At 43.3% G+C, this 19519-nt stretch overlaps 1 protein-coding gene across 1 annotated transcript in view; it reads right to left on the bottom strand.

Annotated features, from left to right (window-relative positions):
* The window catches only part of LOC138089047 (ATP-binding cassette sub-family C member 4-like), a 169270-nt gene that overhangs the window by 90240 nt on the left and 59511 nt on the right, over positions 1 to 19519 (bottom strand). The window contains exons 14-18 of the mRNA XM_068984370.1: positions 13430 to 13526; positions 7105 to 7302; positions 4268 to 4408; positions 3469 to 3506; positions 2688 to 2782 (exon numbers count right to left, since the gene is read on the bottom strand). Coding sequence (XP_068840471.1) covers positions 2688 to 2782; positions 3469 to 3506; positions 4268 to 4408; positions 7105 to 7302; positions 13430 to 13526 — 569 coding nt within the window. The remainder of the gene's footprint in view (positions 1 to 2687; positions 2783 to 3468; positions 3507 to 4267; positions 4409 to 7104; positions 7303 to 13429; positions 13527 to 19519) is intronic.

Here is a 19519-nt window from a genome sequence, read left to right as displayed (position 1 = left end):
AAAAACACCAATACAGTATACTAACACATATATATGAATTTAGAAAGATGGTAATGATAACCCTGTATGCAAGACAGCAAAAGAGACACAGATGTATAGAACGGACTTTTGGACTCTGAGGGAGAGGGAGAGGGTGGGATGATTTGGGAGAATGGCATTGAAACATGTATACTATCATGTAAGAATTAAATCGCCAGTCTGTGTTCGATACAGGATACAGGATGCTTGGGGCTGGTGCACGGGGATGATCCAGAGAGATGATATGGGGTGGGAGGTGGGAGGGGGGTTCAGGATTGGGAACTCATGTACACCTGTGGTGGATTCGTGTCAATGTATGGCAAAACCAATACAGTATTGTAAAGTAAAAAAAAAAAAAAAAAACCTCTGATAAGATATTACCTCACACAATAAATGCTAGAGAAGGTGTGGAAAAAGGGACCCTTCTTTCACTGTCAGTAGGAATGTAAATTGCTACAGTCACTATGGAGAACAGTATGGAGGTTCCTTAAAAAATAGAACCATCATACAACCCAGCAATTCCACTACAGGGCACATATCCTGAGAAAACCATAATTCAAAAAGACACATGCACCCCAGTGTTCACAGAAACACTACAAAACTAGGACATGAAAGCTACCTAAATGTCCACCAACAGATGAATGGATAAAGAAGGCATTTAAAGTTTTTGTTAAAGACATCCTTTAAGTAGTATGTAATGCTATGCTACATGTATTCTAAATACTCTTGTGAATAGAGACAGTCATGATAATATTAGTCTGGCAAGCCAAAGTTTGAATTAATCACACAGTAGGGGAGGAGATAACACTGTGATCTCAGGGTAAGAAAGAGAAGGAATCCTAATTCCTGACAATTGACTTCCCCTGCTCAGATTCTCGAGTTATTAGTGAAGTCCAGGTAATGAGCAGTGTGGAAAGGGGAGCTTTGCATACCTGGGAGGGATTAATGCTTTCATTTGATATCCACGCTGCCAGAGGATTTCATCGAAGACCAATAAAAGCTAAGGTTTACTCAGACAGAATTGGAACAACCTGAACCACAGGGTGGGATCCATTTCTAATCCCCTTGCCGATCCATCAGTTCAGTTCAGTTCAGTCGCTCAGTCGTGTCCGACTCTTTGCGACCCCATGAATCGCAGCACACCAGGCTTCCCTGTCCATCACCCTCCTGGAGTTCACTCAGATTCAGGTCCCTCGAGTCCATGATGCCATCCAGCCATCTCATCCTCTGTCGTCCCCTTCTCCTCCTGCCCCCAATCCCTCCTAGCATCAGAGTCTTTTCCAATGAGTCAACTCTTTGCATGAGGTGGCCACAGTACTGGAGTTTCAGCCTTAGCATCATTCTTTCCAAAGAAATCCCAGGTTGATCTCTTTCAGAATGGACTGGTTGGATCTCCTTGTAGTCCAAGGGACTCTCAAGAGTCTTCTCCAACACCATAGTTCAAAAGCATCAATTCTTTGGCGCTCAGCCTTCTTCACAGTCCAACTCTCACATCCATACATGGCCACAGGAAAAACCATAGCCTTGACTAGACGGACCTTAGTCGGCAAAGTAATGTTTCTGCTTTTGAATATACTATCTAGGTTGCTCATAACTTTTCTTCCAAGGAGTAAGTGTCTTTTAATTTCATGGCTGCAATCACCATCTGCAGTGATTTTGGAGCCCCCAAAAATAAAGTCTACACTGTTTCCATTGTTTCCCCATCTATTTCCCATGAAGTGATAGGACCGGATGCCATGATCTTCATTTTCTGAATGTTGAGCTTTAAGCCAACTTTTTCACTGTCCTCTTTCACTTTCATCAAGAGGCTTTTTAGCTCCTCTTCACTTTCTGCCACAAGAGTGGTGTCATCTGCATATTTGAGGTTATTGATATTTCTCCTGGCAATCTTGATTCCAGCTTGTGTTTCTTCCAGCCCAGTGTTTCTCATGATGTACTCTGCATATAAGTTAAATAAGCAGGGTGGCAATATACAGCCTTGAAATACTCCTTTTCCTATTTGGAACCAGTCTGTTGTTCCATGTCCAGTTCTAACTGTTGCTTCCTGGCCTGCATACAGATTTCTCAAGAGGCAGGTTAGGTGGTCTGGTATCCCCATCTCTTTCAGAATTTTCCACAGTTTATTGTGATCCACACAGTCAAAGGCTTTGGCATGGTCAATAAAGCAGAAATAGATGTTTTTCTGGAACTCTCTTGCTTTTTCCATGATCCAGTGGATGTTGGCAATTTGATCTCTGGTTCCTCTGCCTTTTCTAAAACCAGCTTGAACATGAGGGAGTTCAAAATTCACATATTGCTGAAGCCTGGCTTGGAGAATTTTGAGCATTACTTTACTAGCATGTGAGATGAGCAGAGAAATATAAAATTTGGTGAAAGCACCTATTAGAATACACAATAGCTACATATTTCCGGTGGCTGATTTTCTCAATATTCAATCCTGATTTAACTGCCACAGTCCAGTATGGACCAAATTAAGAGTCTCCATTCAACCTCTTTTCTTCTAGTAGATCTTTAAAATAATTGTTTTAATTAATTCATAGAGTAAATGTGATTCAGACACTTAGTCTGTTAAGACATTACTGAATTACTCTGGAAGCCCTTGTTGCTTACACAGACTGATTGCAAGCACCTTAAACTCTGATACAATGGAGCAGATAACTCAACTTTACCTGAATAAACTCCTAAGTACCAGTTCAGAACGAACACTACATCTTCATGTTCTTTTACATATCTCCCAAAATACAGATCATTTTGTACATTTGCCCTATGGAACAGAAAATAAAAAATATTACACTAAAGATATACATAAAATTTACACAAATATCACCAATAAATTACTTCAATTCAAGAAATGTATTTTATGCTAGAATGTGTTTCCCAGATTACAAGGCCCTCTGTGTGTCTTCCTTTTAAAAATCTGAATCACAACTTTCAGTTTTCAAAATTATCTGTGAAGACAGACTTAGAAAATGAACTTATGACTGCCAAGGGGAAGGATAGTTAGAGAGTTTGGATGCTCATGCACACATTGCTTTATTTAAGACAGGTAACCAACAAGGGCTTATTATATCGCACATGGAACTCTGCCGAATGTTATGTGGCAGCCTGGATGTGAGGGAAGTTTGGGGGAGAATGGGTACATGTATATGTATGGCTGCATCCCTTCACTGTTCATATGAAACTATCACAACATTGTTGATTGGCTATATTGCAATACAATATTAAAAGTTCAAAAAAAGAATTGTCTGTGAAGAAGCTGCTACATGGAGTGACATGGGAGAAACCACAGGGGGATCACACACCACCCACAAGAACTTTCATTTTTCTTCAGGGAAACTATGTGAGGGTCAGAAGAGGAGGCTGAACGAGCCCCATCTCCCCCTGACTCTGTGGGAAAGGGGGCTTTATGTAGATTTTATAGCACTTTGAGTCAGACCAGGAATTACTCACCAGAATGCAAGCCACCAATCCTGCAGGACATAGGCAACCTGGAGCAGGAAACAGCAGTCACTCAGACACTGACATCACTGAGCCTCACACCCTGCTCACCAGGCTGGGGATGGAAAGGCTCCAGAACATGGAGATGGTCCTTCCGTCTCAGGTCTGCACCAACCCGCCTCTCCCCCCCAGATGACCACAGGTCAGGGGAGGGCACCTTAGAACCTAATATGCTTAAAAGAAATCCCCTTTTTCCCTAGAAGACTTTGCTCTCCAAATAAAATGTACATCAATGCAAATCCAAGTGTACTGCAAAAGGCAGTAATAACAGAACAAATGCTGGGATTTTTCAAAGCAAAAAGCTTGACAGCTAAAGTGATAGTCAGTTCTGGGTGTCAGTTTGGCTGGGCCAGTCTCCAGTGATTCAACCAAACTTTCATCTAGATGTTGCTGTGAACGTATTTTGTGGATGTGGTTCACATCCATCATCAGAACTTCAGGAGAGGAGACCATCCTCAACACTGTGGAGGCCTCGTCCAGTCAGATGAAGGCTTGAAGACAAAACCTGAGGCTTCCTGGAAGAGGAAGAAGTTCTGCTTCAAAACAGCAGGGTCAGTTCCTGCCTGAGGTTTCAGTCTGTAGGCCTGCCTTTCTGATTTCACATTCACCCAGATAGGCCCACAGCTGCATGAGCCAACTCTTTGAGGTAACTCTCTTAATACACATATTTAAAAATAATTATAAAATACTGTACAAATCATATGTAAATATCAACCTGAGTGCACAAACCAAAATAAATGCCCTTACATACCTGAGCTGCGATGTTTACTAGAATAAGGAAGATGATGACAGGCCAGTCAGCACCAGCTGTGAAGTAATTCTCATAAGTCTTAAAACCAACTTTTCCTTCCAAATGGTCCTCTAGAGGTAGTGCAACCTGTATATTCTCAGTCTAGAAGGGGAATGTGGCAGTGAGATGAAATTTTATATAATGAACCCCAAATTTTAAGAGTTCAACACTGCTCTCCACCACAAAGCTGTGGGAAACAGACACATCGAATGCACTGGCAGGAGCGCAGGATGGTCCATCTCCTGAAGAGAAGGTGTGGGAATACCTGGCCAAACCACATATGCGTTTACACTTGGACCCAGCCATCCTGCCTAGGGCCAGCGTGAGGAATCCCACCCGTGACAAGGTCATGAGGAAGGAAGCCTGACAAAATGCAAGGATGTGATTAGGCTTCAGGGGTTCCCCCTGGAATTTCCTGAGCATGTACCCCCAAAACCAAAAATCTGCCGGCTTTTGTACTTCTTCTGATATTCTCTGGAGAAAGTCAAATCAGGGCTTTAGTCTTCTGCATTTGAAAGGGATATTTCAGTTAAACCCCTCTGATAGCTCTCTAGCTTGCCTAACAGGTTCCCCCGGACCTCTCACAGCTTGTGAATTGCTTGCAACCCCCCAACCGTGAGAGGCACAAAGCTTAAAAGCATCTTAAAGATACAGAGCCTTTTCTAAAAAGCTAAAAATCATATTGGTGATGGGTTTTCACTGTTGACTCAATGATTGCTGCCAGGCCTCCATATTCTTTATCTTTTAGGCACCTGGGAGGATGTTAAATAATGTAAATGGGATATGGAAAAAGATATATAATAGTTTTGATGTTAGCAACACTAGACTTTTGAGTTACTTTTCTTTTGTTACAAATCACTGTACCCCTTTTACTTGTTATAAATTGCTGTATCTTTGCTATGTAAGAATGTAATTTTATTTAGTGTTTTTCTGAGAGTGGCACCAGACTTTGGGAAGATAAACACAAATAAGCCTTCTGGTTGACAAACCTTATCAGAAAAGGACTGTAAAATGTTAATTGGCCCCTTTGGGCAGAAGATGATGCAAATTACCTAAGACTTGTGTATACAACTAGGTATGCAGAGAGAAAAGCCTGGTTTTGATAAGAGTCTGGGCTGCTAACACTGCATAACTTTTTGTTACCCATTGATCTCCATGTATTATCAAAAGTATAAAAAGCCTTCTGAACAACAAAGGATGGACCAGTTTCTTGGACTAGTCTCTCAGCCTAGTTTCTTGGGAATCTGGCTCCCCCCGTGTCTCTCTCTCTCTCTCTTTCTCCCTCTCCCTCCTTCTCCTCTTTACTATAATTTCAGGCTGAATTCCCATCTGGAGTGGGGCGGCTCAACAAGTCTACTTACTTGTCCTGGCTTCTAAGACCCACGCGAAAGGGAGCCTAAGGTGGGGCACCCTTCGATATTTAAGTGGGCGCCAATGGCCCAACGTAGATGGTGCAAATCTCTTGTCCTGAGATTTTATTGGTCTTCCCCGTAAGCCAAGTTATTCAGCCTCCTTTCTCCACTTAATTTTCCTACTACACTATTTCTTCTTAATCTCTTTTATATTTCTATATAAATAAGTTTTTCCCTCGCCTATCCGTCTTTCCTTCGAATCACCCTGGTTCCACCGGGGCTGGACCCCGGCACCATCCTACTTCTAGGAATCTATTAGAAATAAGGAAATGTCATTTGCATGAGGTTATTCACTGTTGGGTAGCTTTGCTTAAAATAGAACATGACTCTCAACACACAGACAACAAAATCAATTAACATATAAATGCAGAACCTTCCTCTAAAATAACACACAAAATGATATGGAGCTAATGTATCCCTGTAGATGACTGCGTCATTCAATGATAGAAACATAAAACATACTTGGGGCCAAAAATACTAGCCAAATACAGTAAACTGAGTTCACAGAGAGAGCTGGAGTAATATGAGTTTGGATAGCACATTGCAAGCATGTGATCTGAATCTATTTGGTTCCTAAGTTTCAGAGAGTGATTCCTGAGTTTAGAAAGTGAACAGCTAATCCCAATGCTTATCAGAGTCATTCCAGGGTCCTGGGTTTGGATATTGAGGGTTTGGTTATCAAGGGAATATCTGCATATGTTTTTAAGGGCGATCTAGTGCATTTCTGTCTGGAGGACTTAGAATGCATTATAGAGTCACAGGAGCCTAGTATGTCCTCAGCTCTCTCCTGTCCACTGGGATTCAAGGTTGATAAAATGTGGTTCTGTCTTGAAGGGTAAGAAAGGAAGATAGGAACTAACACCAAAATGTCTACCATGTGTCAGGTCCTTTACCCACATTACCTCTGACCTATCACAAACTATCTGACACCAACGCAAGATATTATCATCAGTCACCTGCAGTGCCAGAACATTCCAACATACAGGAAAAGTAGCTGATTTAACACGGCAACAGCAGGACTCAGTCTAAGGGAGTCTTCACATTAAGCCTCTGGATGCATAAGGGAATCCAGGGGGCACTAGCATGAGTAGGTTGTAACCATGGTAAACTGAAGAGTCCTCAGTCACTGTGAGCCACATTCACTCAGAAATTCATAGCAGTGCACCCACTCCTGATCTCCATAAGATTCTCCATCCTACATCCAAAGGGGAACCCCAAGAAAGCTTGCTCCCTTCATGTTCTTCTATCAATTCCATGGAACAAGACTTTGAGAACCTTAGGGTCTACTTTGGGACAAATGAAGATGTCATGAGCAGAGCAGACTGAAGGTCCATGAGACCACCAAGAGCAGACAGACCCGGGCACACTGCAGGATGAGAAACTCACTTCTTGGTCCTCTGGAGCTGCATCTTTCAACGAGGGTCTGGGAGATTGGAGAGACTGAACCAAAGACTCAGAGATCACAGTGGGAGTTCTGGGAACTGGAGATGGTTCAGACGGCTCCTTCTCCTTCTCAAAAAAGGAAAAAATATCTACCCCAGATTTCAGGAACTCAGAATAAATTCCTCTTTTCACCATTTTGCCCTAAAATTTAAAAAAAAGAGAGAAATTAATTTATATTTGATAATATTAAACCAACATAAATACTAATCAAAAAAAGTTATCTGGTCTTAAATTATGATTTTTATTAAAAAAAAAAAAAATGATCCCTGGGTCTAGAATTCTTGTTGAGAAATCTAGCTCAGTCAGCTCAGCCAAACCCTGTTCCTGTGTCAGGTGCTGGGGGATGTGAAAGAAACGTGTGTTCACATGTTAAAAATGGAGGCCATTGACATGACTACCCTGGGCACTTAGGGAAGGAAGAAGTACAGAGGTTGGCGGCAGGATCAGCACAGTCTTTTTAGACAACATGGGAACTGAGAGAAGCTTCATGTGACAATTCCAGGAAAGAAATTTAAACCTAACCCAGAGATGGGGCCCAGCACATCTGCATGTGGGTAAGAGTCTCTCATTAATCTTCACTGCCCACTGTCATGTCACACTATCATGTGCCTGGCCAGAATAATAGGAGCCAGCCCCAGACAGAAAACCCATGAGAGGCATCTCCATGGTCTCTACAACTGCCCCCACACACTCAGCAAGTTCCCAACTGAAAATTCAATATTCCACCTTTTAAAGTAATTATATAAGGAGGCCAAGGGGCTGAGGTGGCTCTAAAGCCTTGGCAGTCTGTGTCCACAAACCAAAACCTAAGCCAGAATCAATGCACTCAGATCCAAGAAATAACTTAGGAATGACCAACCACAAGCAGCCAACTAGGCTTCCCCAAATCAGGCAACTGCTTAAGCCACAGCCAATCTAATCATTATCTGTGAACACATGTGACACATCTTTGCACAGTTTCCCTCCCTTACAAAGTCACACAAAATAATGTGCAGATGTTTCACTATCTTCTGACCCCATGAAACCATACTCAGCTGATTCCCTCAGTAGCAAATAAAACCTCAGAGGGAAAAAATGTCAGGATGCAAAACTCATCAAATGAGAGCAGCTGTGGTTAAGGCAGCTCAGGTGGAGGGAGATGGCTCAGGACGCTCGCTGGGACCCCTCCCACCCTCTCCCCTGAGGGGTCCACTGGGATAAATGCAGGGAAGCATCTGGGTACTGTCTGATACTGCAGAACTAAAAAATTATACAGAATGTATTGTGTCTTGTTCCACATGGGAGGCAAAATTCACACATCTCTTTAATGAAATCACACTCTGCTGGAAGCCAGCACGGGAGATCCCACCCATGATAAGGTCAGGCAGAGAGATCTGACAGGCAAGGTGAGTCAGGTCTCAAGGGGTCCTCTGTCTGAGCATCTACCCCAAAACCAAAATCTGTCTGTTTACTGTCTGCTATACTATACTCTTCTGACATTACCACCTTTCTCTGGAAAGAGTTAACTCAGAGCTCCAGTTAACAGTCTCCTGCATATAAAAAGAATGTCAATGGCTTTCTAACTTACCTGGCCAGTCTGCCCCGGACTTTTACAACTTGTGAATTGTTTACAGCCCCCCAACGGTGAGAGGCACAAAGCTTAAACCATCTTAAAGATATAGAACCTTTTAAAGTTAAGAATTAGTTTGATGAAGAGTTTGTTGAGTTAATGTTTGCTGCCAGGCCTCCATATCCTTTATCTTTTAGGCACCTGGGAGGATATTAACCAATGTAAATGGGATGCAGAAATAGGAATATAGTAGTTTTGATGTTAGCAATACTAGACTTTTGAGTTAATGAATTTTCTCTTTGTTATAAATCACTGTACTTCTCTTTCTTTGTTATAAGTTGTTGTGTCCTTGCTATGTAAGAATGTAACTTTATTTAGTGCTTTCTGAGAGTGGCACCAGACTTTGGGAAGAACAACACTATTATACTTATCCGAAAAGGGCTGTAAATTGCTAATTGGCCTTCTGGCCAGAAGATGATGTAAATCACCTAAGACTTGTGTATACAACTAGGTATGCAGAGAGAAAGCCTGGTCTCTATAAGAGTCAGGGCTGCTGATGCTGCATAATTTTGTATTGTCCATTGATCTCTATGTACAATCAAAAGTATAAAAGGCCTTTCTGGACAATAGAGGATGGGCCAGTCACTGGAAAGACTGGTTTCCCCTGTATCAAATCTCTCTCTCTGTTACTCCCTCTCCCTCCCTCTCCTTTTCAAGCTGAATTCCCATCTGGGCGTGGAGGCTCTCTGAGTCTACTTACTTGCCCTGGCTTCTAAGACCCATGGGAGAGGGAGCCCAAGGCGGGGCACCCTCCACTATTCAAATGGGCGCTGGTGGCCTAATGTAGATGGTGCAAGTTCCTTGTCTTGGAACTTTATTGTTTTTCCACGTAAAGCAAGTTATTCAGCATCTTTTCTCCACTAATTTTTTCTGCTACACTATTTTTTCCTAATCTCTCTTAATATTTCTAAATAAATAAGTTTTTCCTCACCTACTCTGTCTCCCCTTTGAATTACCCTGGATCTACTGGGGCTGGACCCTGGCACCACTCACCACAAAAAATCTGTAATAGGCACAGTGAAATGACTGGTAGTACAAAGACAGCAATTTCTCTCAGCAGTCAAGCACTGACATTTCTGAGGAGACGAGAGGGCAGCCATCCCCTTTCTGCTGTGAGAGAGGGACCAGAAAAACAGGATGGTCCCCAATTCATCCAGGAGTGCTCACCAGTGGACAAATAGTTGTTTTATTAGTGCTACAATTGAGGGTAATGTCCTGAAAGGAAGCAATAAGGGGACCCCAAAATATCTAAGGACTGGATAAATAGGTTATTCTTCTGCCCACTGATCTTGTGCTCATAACAATGTTAACACTGCAGTATACATACTAGAATCGCCCCCTCTGCACATGAAGTCAACTGCTCTCAACCTTGCAAACCTTAGCCCCTTCTAGAGGAGTGGAGAAAGAGTTGACACATGGAACTGCTTCCAGAGAGGAAGGGGTTCTGTATTTTAATACTCTTTCTTGGAGCAGAGATTCATTTCAGAAATCAGGGGTCTGACCAAGGGCCTGTGGAGCACTCAGGGGTTAACAACAAAGGTGCTGAGACCCAGAACTAAAAAAGCCAAGGAGTGAAGCATTAAATGACCATCAAGTCTGCAAACTTCTCACTAATCTCCACACCACCCCCAGTCATGCTAGGAGTTGTGGGTTGGATGGTGCCTCCTCCTCAAAAAGACAAGTTCAAACATGACACCTGTGAACATGACCTGGAGCAGGGTGACCCTACATCCAGTAAGACTGATGTCATTATGAGAAGAGAAGAAACCCAGACAGACATGGGCACAAGGGCCATGTGACATCAGAGGCAGAGACCACAGTGCTGTAGCTGGAAGCCAAGGAACACAAGGAAGGCCAGTGAACACTAGAGGCTGGAGGAAAGGATTCTCCCCTGGAGCCTTCAGGGAGAGCACGGTCCTTCCAGAAGCTGGATTTGAGATCTGTAGCCTCCAGAACAGGGAGATGATAAACTTCTGCTGTTTTAAGTCACCCAGATTGCAGGACTTGGTTACAGCAGCTCTAGAAACTGATACCCTAGCCTGAGCCCATACTTCACTCTCCTGAGCTTTACTAAGACTTGTAACTGCTTCTGCTATCCCCCTCCAGTGACCATCGGAGGACTCTCTTAAATCCCACATCAGACCACCTCCCTCTTCTTCTATGGACCATCCAAGGCTTCCATCCCTCTTCTGGTCCCTGCCCACAGCTTGGAGACCAGCTCCCTCCCGTCCCCCTGCTCACTCTCCTCAGACACACTGGTCTTCCTGCCATTCCTCCAAACTGCCAGGTCAGCTCCTTCCTTAGGACCCCTGCCTCAGACCCCCTCTCCTGAGTGACTGTGTGGCCCCCACCTTCATGTCACTCAGACCAAGTGAGGCACCATTTCCTCAGGAAGGCAGCCGGGATGTCAGCCCACCTCTCTCTCTGTCACATCCTCCCCACAAGAACAGGAGCTCCATGAGGGCAGGGCCTTGTCCTCCTGCCGCACAGGCTCCCACACGTATCGGGCACATAGAGACCTGGGCAGGGAGACCAGTGACTGGAGACACCAGCAGAGTGGGCAGCTCTGAACCTGGTGCTCAGCTACCCAGCCTCACTTCCTGTGTTAATGGAAGATGCTCTTTAGGCAAACTATATGACAATCACCTGGATACAAACAGATCTAAGTATCTCTAATTTCTAAGTAATACACTTTGCCTTAAGTCATGGAAGAAATTACTGTACAATTGCACTCATCTCACATGCTAGTAAAGTAATGCTCAAAATTCTCCAAGCCAGGCTTCAGCAATACGTGAACTGTGAAATTCCAGATGTTCAAGCTGGTTTCAGAAAAGTCAGAGGAACCAGAGATCAAATTGCCAACATCCGCTGGATCATGGAAAAAGCAAGAGAGTTCCAGAAAAACATCTATTTCTGCTTTATTGACTATGCCAAAGCCTTTGACTGTGTGGATCACAATAAACTGTGGAAAATTCTGAAAGAGATGGAAATATCAGACCACCTGACCTGCCTCTTGAGAAACCTATATGCAGGTCAGGAAGCAACAGTTAAAACTGGACATGGAACAAAGGACTGGTTCCAAATAGGAAAAGGAGTGCGTCAAGGCTGTATATTGTGACCCTGCTTATTTAACTTCTATGCAGAGTACATCATGAAAAACTCTGGGCTGGAAGAAGCACAAGCTGGAATCAAGATTGCGAAGACAAATATCAATAACCTCAGATATGCAGATGACACCACCCTTATGGCAGAAAGTGAAGAGGAACTAAAAAGCCTCTTGATGAAAGTGAAAGTAGAGAGTGAAAAAGTTGGCTTAAAGCTCAACATTCAGAAAATGAAGATCATGGCATCCGGTCCCATCACTTCATGGGAAATAGATGGGGAAACAGTGTCAGACTTTATTTTGGGGGGCTCCAAAATCACTGCAGATGGTGATTGCAGCCATGAAATTAAAAGATGCTTACTCCTTGGAAGAAAAGTTATGACCAACCTAGATAATATATTCAAAAGCAGAGACATTACTTCGCCAACAAAGGTCCATCTAGTCAAGGCTATGGTTTTTCCAGTGATCATGTATACATGTGAGAGTTGAACTGTGAAGACAGCTGAGCACAGAAGAATTGATGCTTTTGAACTGTGGTGTTGGAGAAGAGTCTTGAGAGTCCCTTGAACTGCAAGGAGATCCAACCAGTCCATTCTGAAGGAGATCAACCCTGGTATTTCTTTGGAAGGAATGATACTAAAGCTGAAACTCCAGTACTTTGGCCACCTCATGTGAAGAGTTGACTCATTGGAAAAGACTGATGCTGGGAGGGATTGGGTACAGGAGGAGAAGGGGACAACAGAGGATGAGATGGCTGGATGGCATCACGGACTCGATGGATGTGAGTTTGAGTGAACTCCGGGAGTTGGTGTGGACAGGGAGGCCTGACATGTTGCAATTCATGGGGTCACAAAAAGTCGGACACGACTGAGAGACTGAATTGAACTGAAATAAAATTACATCATTACACTTAACAGATTTCATTAGAAGAGTGATGATTCAGTAACCTAGGGTTTATGTGGCTTAGAGTGTGAAAGAAAGTGAAAGTCACTCAGTCATTTCTCACTCTTTATGACCCCATGGACTATACAGTCCATGGAATTCTCCAGGCCAGAATACTGGAGTGGGTAGCCTTTCCCTTCTCCAGGGGATCATCCCAACCGAGGGTTTGAACCCAGGTCTCCCACATTACAGGCAGATTCCTTACCAGCTGAGCCACAAGGGAAGCTCTAGAGTGTAGGCTTAGAGTGTAATAGTGATATTTCTGGGCTTTCCAGGTGGCACTAGTGGTAAAGAACCTGCCTGCCAATGAGACAGTGTTCGATGGTAAGAGACTCAGTTTCAGTTCCTGGGTCGGGAAGATCCTCTGGAGGAGGGCATGGTAACCCCCTCCAGTATTTTTGCCTGGGAAATCCCATGAACAGAAGAGCCTGGTGGGCTACAGGTCTTTGGATTCATTCTCCAAGGCATGAACAGAAGCTCTGAGCAGAAGGGGACGTAAAACTCAGGGAGAAGAGGGTGTTTACCATGAATGCGAGGAGAGTGACTTGCGGGGATGTCTGTCCTTCAACACACCTGAGTGCTAGCAATTCCACAGACTTCTAGAAATTACTTACATCTCTCAGTATCAGAATCTGACTTGCATCTTTTAGGTACTGCAACTGATGAGTCACTAAGACTGTGATCTTCTCCTTCAAGGCCTGACGAATACACCTACAAATGTAAAAGATACAGTATGCAAAAGCATATTAATGGGGGTGCTTCAAACTGCAAACGCATATTTTGAAAAAAAATAAGACAAAGACTACACAGCAAAGATCTGCAGTTTAAATACCAAATCAATAACAAATATTAAATAAATTTAAATCAATTAATCTGATTAGGTTCTTAAATTTAACAGCAACAAATTTGAACCTAACTCTGCTTTAAAAAGCAGTCCAATGAAGGAGGCACCAACAGCTAAGGTTTGTTTTTTTTTTTTTTTTTTCTAAAACTCAGCTTAACAATTATTTACATGTTTCATAAAGAAAAACAACTAATACTGAGATTCCGAAATTCTACTGAACTAAAATACTATTTTATTGCTATGTAGGAATGGGAGGAGAGGGATCTATTTCATATAAAAATGTGTACATTCTTAGATATCTTTCTATGTAATTATAATTAATGATATAAATATTAACAACAACAAAAAAAAAAAAAAACTAATAGATTCTTGGTAATCTTGGCCACAGTGCATTTGCTAGACACTTGTTTTCAAAGAACATTAGATAAAAAATGAATGCCAGCATGGCATCCATTAGTTTCTGCAATATTCCCAGTTCTATCCAGGAAGCAAGTCTTCTTCCATTAGGACTGAACACTTTCCAAACATGAAAATAAAATGAACTGAATCCAAATGGCCCAAATCACAGTGGAAATCACTCAAGGTTTCAGAGCACATGCCAGTTCTCATCAAGACCTCCCTCACTATTCAACCTTAAATTTTTTTCACAGAGAAAAAACTGTTTCTACTTTTTAAATGCAGACCCCTAACAACTCAGCCCCAGTCTAACCCCAAAGGGTCCACAACCCCTCTAGGAAAGAGAGTGTCCATGTCTGGGGCCCTGGTGACCACGGGCAGGTTTCCAGGCAGGTACTCTGAGAGCCCGAGTCCCTTGCAGAGCAAATCTCAGGAACCTGGGCCAGAGCTCAGCCTGTGAGTGAGTTAGATGGAGAGTCTAGAAGCAGCAGACTGCAGCTCAGTCTCTCTCATGAGCATGATAACATCGGACAAGAGACTAAACCTGTTTCTCCATCTCAGAATGACGTCAATGACAACTCATCCATACCATCTAAGAAATCAAACCACCAATACGCTCAGTGAACATCAGTCCCTTTTCCCACTCCTCCCTAACCACAAATGGTCATGTGCTTTGGACTCAGGACAGCAAAGTCCTAAGGAGATACTCTGGACAATGGGTTTGTGATCAGAAGCAAGACTCCAGGATGTAGAAACATACACCATTGCTTCATTAAGTCCAAAAGGATTCACCTTACTCTTTAACGTGTGCTAGTTCAGCATTCACACTAGATTTCTTGACTAACACTTTTTTCAGATATAGTACTAAAGTATTTAAATAGAATTTTTTCTCTTTTAACTCATAATTACCTGCCAGTAGTCCCTGAAGGTGGATGTTAACCAAATCCAGTGGGCTGTTATGTCCAAGATGGACCAACACAAAAGTTTTTAAATGTTTTCTTAACAGTGCATCACAGATGAGGTAACATAAATAATTACAATGAAGTGATCAGCAGATTTTTTTTGACTGTGTGGATCACAATAAACTGTGGAAGATTTTGAAAGAGATGGGAATACCAGACCACCTGACCTGCCTCTTGAGAAACCTATATGCAGGTCAGGAAGCAACAGTTAGAACTGGACATGGAACAAAAGACTGGTTCCAAATAGGAAAAGGAGTACGTCAAGGCTGTATATTGTCACCCTGCTTATTTAACTTATATTCAGAGTACATCATGAGAAACACTGGGCTGGAAGAAGCACAAGCTGGAATCAAGATCACCAGGAGAAATATCAATAACCTCAGATATGCAGATGACACCACCCTTATGGCAGAAAGTGGAGAAGAACTAAAGAGTCTCCTGATTAAAGTGAAAGAGGAGAGTGAAAAAGTTGGCTTAAAGCTCAACATTCTTAAAATGAAGATCATGGCATCTGGTCCCATCACTTCATGGAAAATAGATAGGGAAATAGTGGAAACGGTGCCAGACTTTATATTTTTGGGCTCCAAAATCACTGCAGATGGTGATTGCAGCCATGAAATTAAAAGATGCTTACTCCTTGGAAGCAAAGTTATGACCAACCTAGATAGTATATTGAAAAGCAGAGACATTACTTTGCCAACAAAGGTCCATCTAGTCAAGGCCATGGTTTATCCAGTAGTCATGTATGGATGTGAGACTTGGATTGTGAAGACAGCTGAGTGCTGAAGAATGGATGCTTTTGAACTGTGGTGTTGCAGAAGACTCTTGAAAGGCCCTTGAACTGCAAGGAGATCCAACCAGTACATCCTAAAGGAGATCAGTCCTGGGTATTCTTTGGAAGGAATGATGCTAAAGCTGAAACTCCAATACTTTGGCCACCTCATGAGAAGTGTTGACTCATTGGAAAAGACTCTGATGCTGGTAGCGATAGGGGGCAGGAGAAGGGGATGACAGAGAATGAGATGGCTGGATGGCATCACCGACTTGATGGATGTGAGTCTGAGTGAACTCCAGGAGTTGGTGATGGACAGGGAGGCCTGGCGTACTGCAATTCATGGGGTCGCGAAGAGTCGGACATGACTGAGCGACTGAGCTGAACTGAATTCATCAGTTGATGGCTTTATATTTTTTCCTAAAGAATGCTTTTATCCAAATCATTAGGAAGATACGCTATTTTCCAAGTTTTTAGATTCCAGATTTCCAAGTCATGACATAGAAATTACTAAGGCAGCAATCAGTTGTTTAACTGTTATTCCTATATGAAGGCCGTGTTAATCCTATATTCCCACATATAATCATATATAAGGGCTGGCCCCTGACAGCTCAGTTGGCTTCCTGCATTGGGGAGGACCTTGGTTTGATCCCTGGGTTGGAAAGATCCCCTGGAGAAGGGAAAGGCCACTCACTCCAGTATTCTGGCCTGGAGAATTCCATAGACTGTATAGTCCATGGGCTTGCAAAGAGTCAGATACGACTGAGTGCCTTTCACTTTCAAGTTTCACTTTAAAAGAGGACACATCCCGTGGTGGAGAGGACACAAATGAAACAGATAGAGGCCCCACCTTCATTCACTCAATCAGCAGAGGTTTGTTGAGGATCCAGGCACTGTCCTAAGTGCTGAGGATCCACCCACAGGTCAAGATAGAAGATAATACTCTGCACTATGTAGAGAACACACTGAACAAGTATAGAAGATGCACTATTCAGCTGTTACCTGTGCTCTAAAGAAAAACCAAGGGGGGCTGCTCTCTTAGATGTGGAGATACGGGAGCCCTCAGACTCTCTGAGGAAACATCGTGGAAGAAGACACAGCAGGTGCAGGAGTCCTGGGACAGAACACGCTGGGCCTTCCTGCATTCACAGCTTGCGGGCAGGTAGAGGGAACTCATAAATGGTGAAGGGCACCTACTGAGGGCTGTGGGAAGACAGAGGGCAGGGCTCCCCCTAGAGGAGCAGCAGGGAATGGCAGGTTCCTTCTTCCTTCTGTGTCCTGTGCACTGCTCCTGCCTCTGGGACAGAGGGACCAGTGTGCACAGACAGACAGGGTGAGAAAGGACCCCACAGAGCCCGCACAGCTGGACACTGAGTGGGTGTGGGGACGAGCTGGAAAGGCTGAGGCGGGCAGATAGCAAAGAAGCCTGTTCTCTGTTTGAGGACCTGGAGCTGCTTCTTGAATGTGAAGAGGGGTCTGAGAAGGGCTGGAGCAGGAGGGTGAGCGTGTAGACAGCAGCGTGGGAGTCTGATCAGGACAGACCCGAAGACTTGATAATGCAGGAGGCGAGGGTCTGGGATGTGAGGCTGAACCAGGACAGGATCCAAAGCTGGATACAGATGGGACAGCATCAGTTCACCCAAGGCCCCTCACCTTCTGTGGGTGACAGAACCCATTTAGTGTTCACAGCATAATGTAAAACTCATGAACCTTAATGACCTTCCTTCATGACTGAAGGAATCTGTTCATCATAAGTAAAGTGTGATTCATTCACTTTTAATACAGAACCCTTCACATGACTAAGATTCCATGTGACCACCATCTCTCACAGCATATTGTTCCATCCAATTCTCTAACTTGAGAACACCCTCCAGTTGCTACTGAGTGATTTCCTAAATTGCTTTCATGCTCTCTGCTTTTGCTTTAAATCACCCTAGAGAATGTGATTCTGATTAGCAACTGTCTTAAGCCTGCTTCTCTCAAGTATATATCCAAAGTGGTACACCCAAAATATAAGAGGATTTTATAAATATCTCCTGTGTTCAGAAAAGAACTCAAGAGAACTTCTGTGATCAGCACACTATATCTGACACCAATTGCCTTCCCCTGAGACACAGATGCAACATTCAGCAGAATCTGTTCCTGCCATGATGGAGAACTTGTGTAGATGCTCACAAGATGGTGTGACACACATTTGTGAGCTCGGGTTGGGGCACTGGAAACAAGGAGGCTGAGATACTCATGATGCCAGGGGGTGGGGAGGGGGGGGAATCCCTGCACAGCACAAGCTCCTGTCACTAAACTCACAGAAAGACACAAGGCACTTCTCTGAGGGAAAATCCATCAAACCAGGAATAGGAGAGGCTGGGAAGGTAGGGTCAGATCAGAGAGCTGGAGACCACGCCATGTGTCATCTGCCCTGTTCTCTCATGTTCTCAAAGACTCTGTGCTACTATGCATCTTTGTATATATGTGTGTTACAATATACCTAACATGAAATTTACCATTTTAACAATTTGAAGCATATAGCCCAATGGCATTAAGTATATTCACGTAGTTGTGCAACCATCACCATCATCCATCTCCACAACTCTTTCATTACCTCAACACTGACACATTTTACATAGAGGCAGATTCCGCCAAAGACTAATGACCCCTGCTTAGAGGACGTGGAATCCCAGCTCCTGGTGTCCACAGCTCAGAGCTCCTCACACGTCTCCCTCTTAAACACTGGACTCTGCTGAAGTCTCTACTTTGCTATTCTGGACCTGTAAATCAGTCATGTACCCTCAGATCCACTTGACACTTTAACCATCCGTACCGTCAAATTCAATGACAGGGACTTTTAAAAGGTAATCATTACCCTTAATTATACTGGACTTATGGGAATACCAGACCACCTGACCTGCCTCTTGAGAAACCTATATGCAGGTCAGGAAGCAACAGTTAGAACTGGACATGGAACAACAGACACATTCCAAATAGGAAAAGGAGTATGTCAAGGCTGTATATTTTCACCCTGCTTATGCAGAGTATATCATGAGAAACACTGGGCTAGAAGAAGCACAAGCTGGAATCAAGATTGCCAGGAGAAATATCAATAACCTCAGATATCCATATGACACCACCCTTATGGCAGAAAGTGAAGAGGAACTAAAAAGCCTCTTGATGAAAGTGAAAGAGGAGAGTGAAAAAGCTGGCTTAAAGCTCAGCATTCAGAAAAGGAAGATCATGGCATCTGGTCCCATCACTTCATGGCAAATAGATGGGGAAATAGTGGAAACAGTACCAGACTTTATTTTTCTGGGCTCCAAAATCACTGCAGATGATGATTGCAGCCATGAAATTAAAAGATGCTTACTCCTTGGAAGAAAAGTTATGAGCAACCTAGATAGCATATTAAAAAGCAGAGACATTACTTTGCCAACAAAGGTCTATCAAGTCAAGGCTATGGTTTTTCCAGTGGTCATGTATGGATGTGAGAGTTGGACTGTGAAGAAAGCTGAGCACCAAAGAATTAATGCTTTTGAACTGTGGTGTTGCAGAAGACTCTTGAGAGTCCCTTGGACTGCAAGGAGATCCAACCAGTCCATTCTAAAGGAGATCAGTCCTGGGTGTTCTTTGGAAGGAATGATGCTAAAGCTGAAACTCTAATACTTTGGCCACCTCATGCAAAGAGTTAACTCATTGGAAAAGACTCTGATGCTGGGAGGTATTGGGGGCAGGAGGA

This window comes from Capricornis sumatraensis, chromosome 12 (assembly GCF_032405125.1).
Source record: "Capricornis sumatraensis isolate serow.1 chromosome 12, serow.2, whole genome shotgun sequence".
Classification (NCBI taxonomy): Eukaryota; Metazoa; Chordata; class Mammalia; order Artiodactyla; family Bovidae; genus Capricornis; species Capricornis sumatraensis.
Note: the sequence above shows the minus strand (reverse complement) of the source record. Positions and strands in the feature narration are given on the sequence as shown.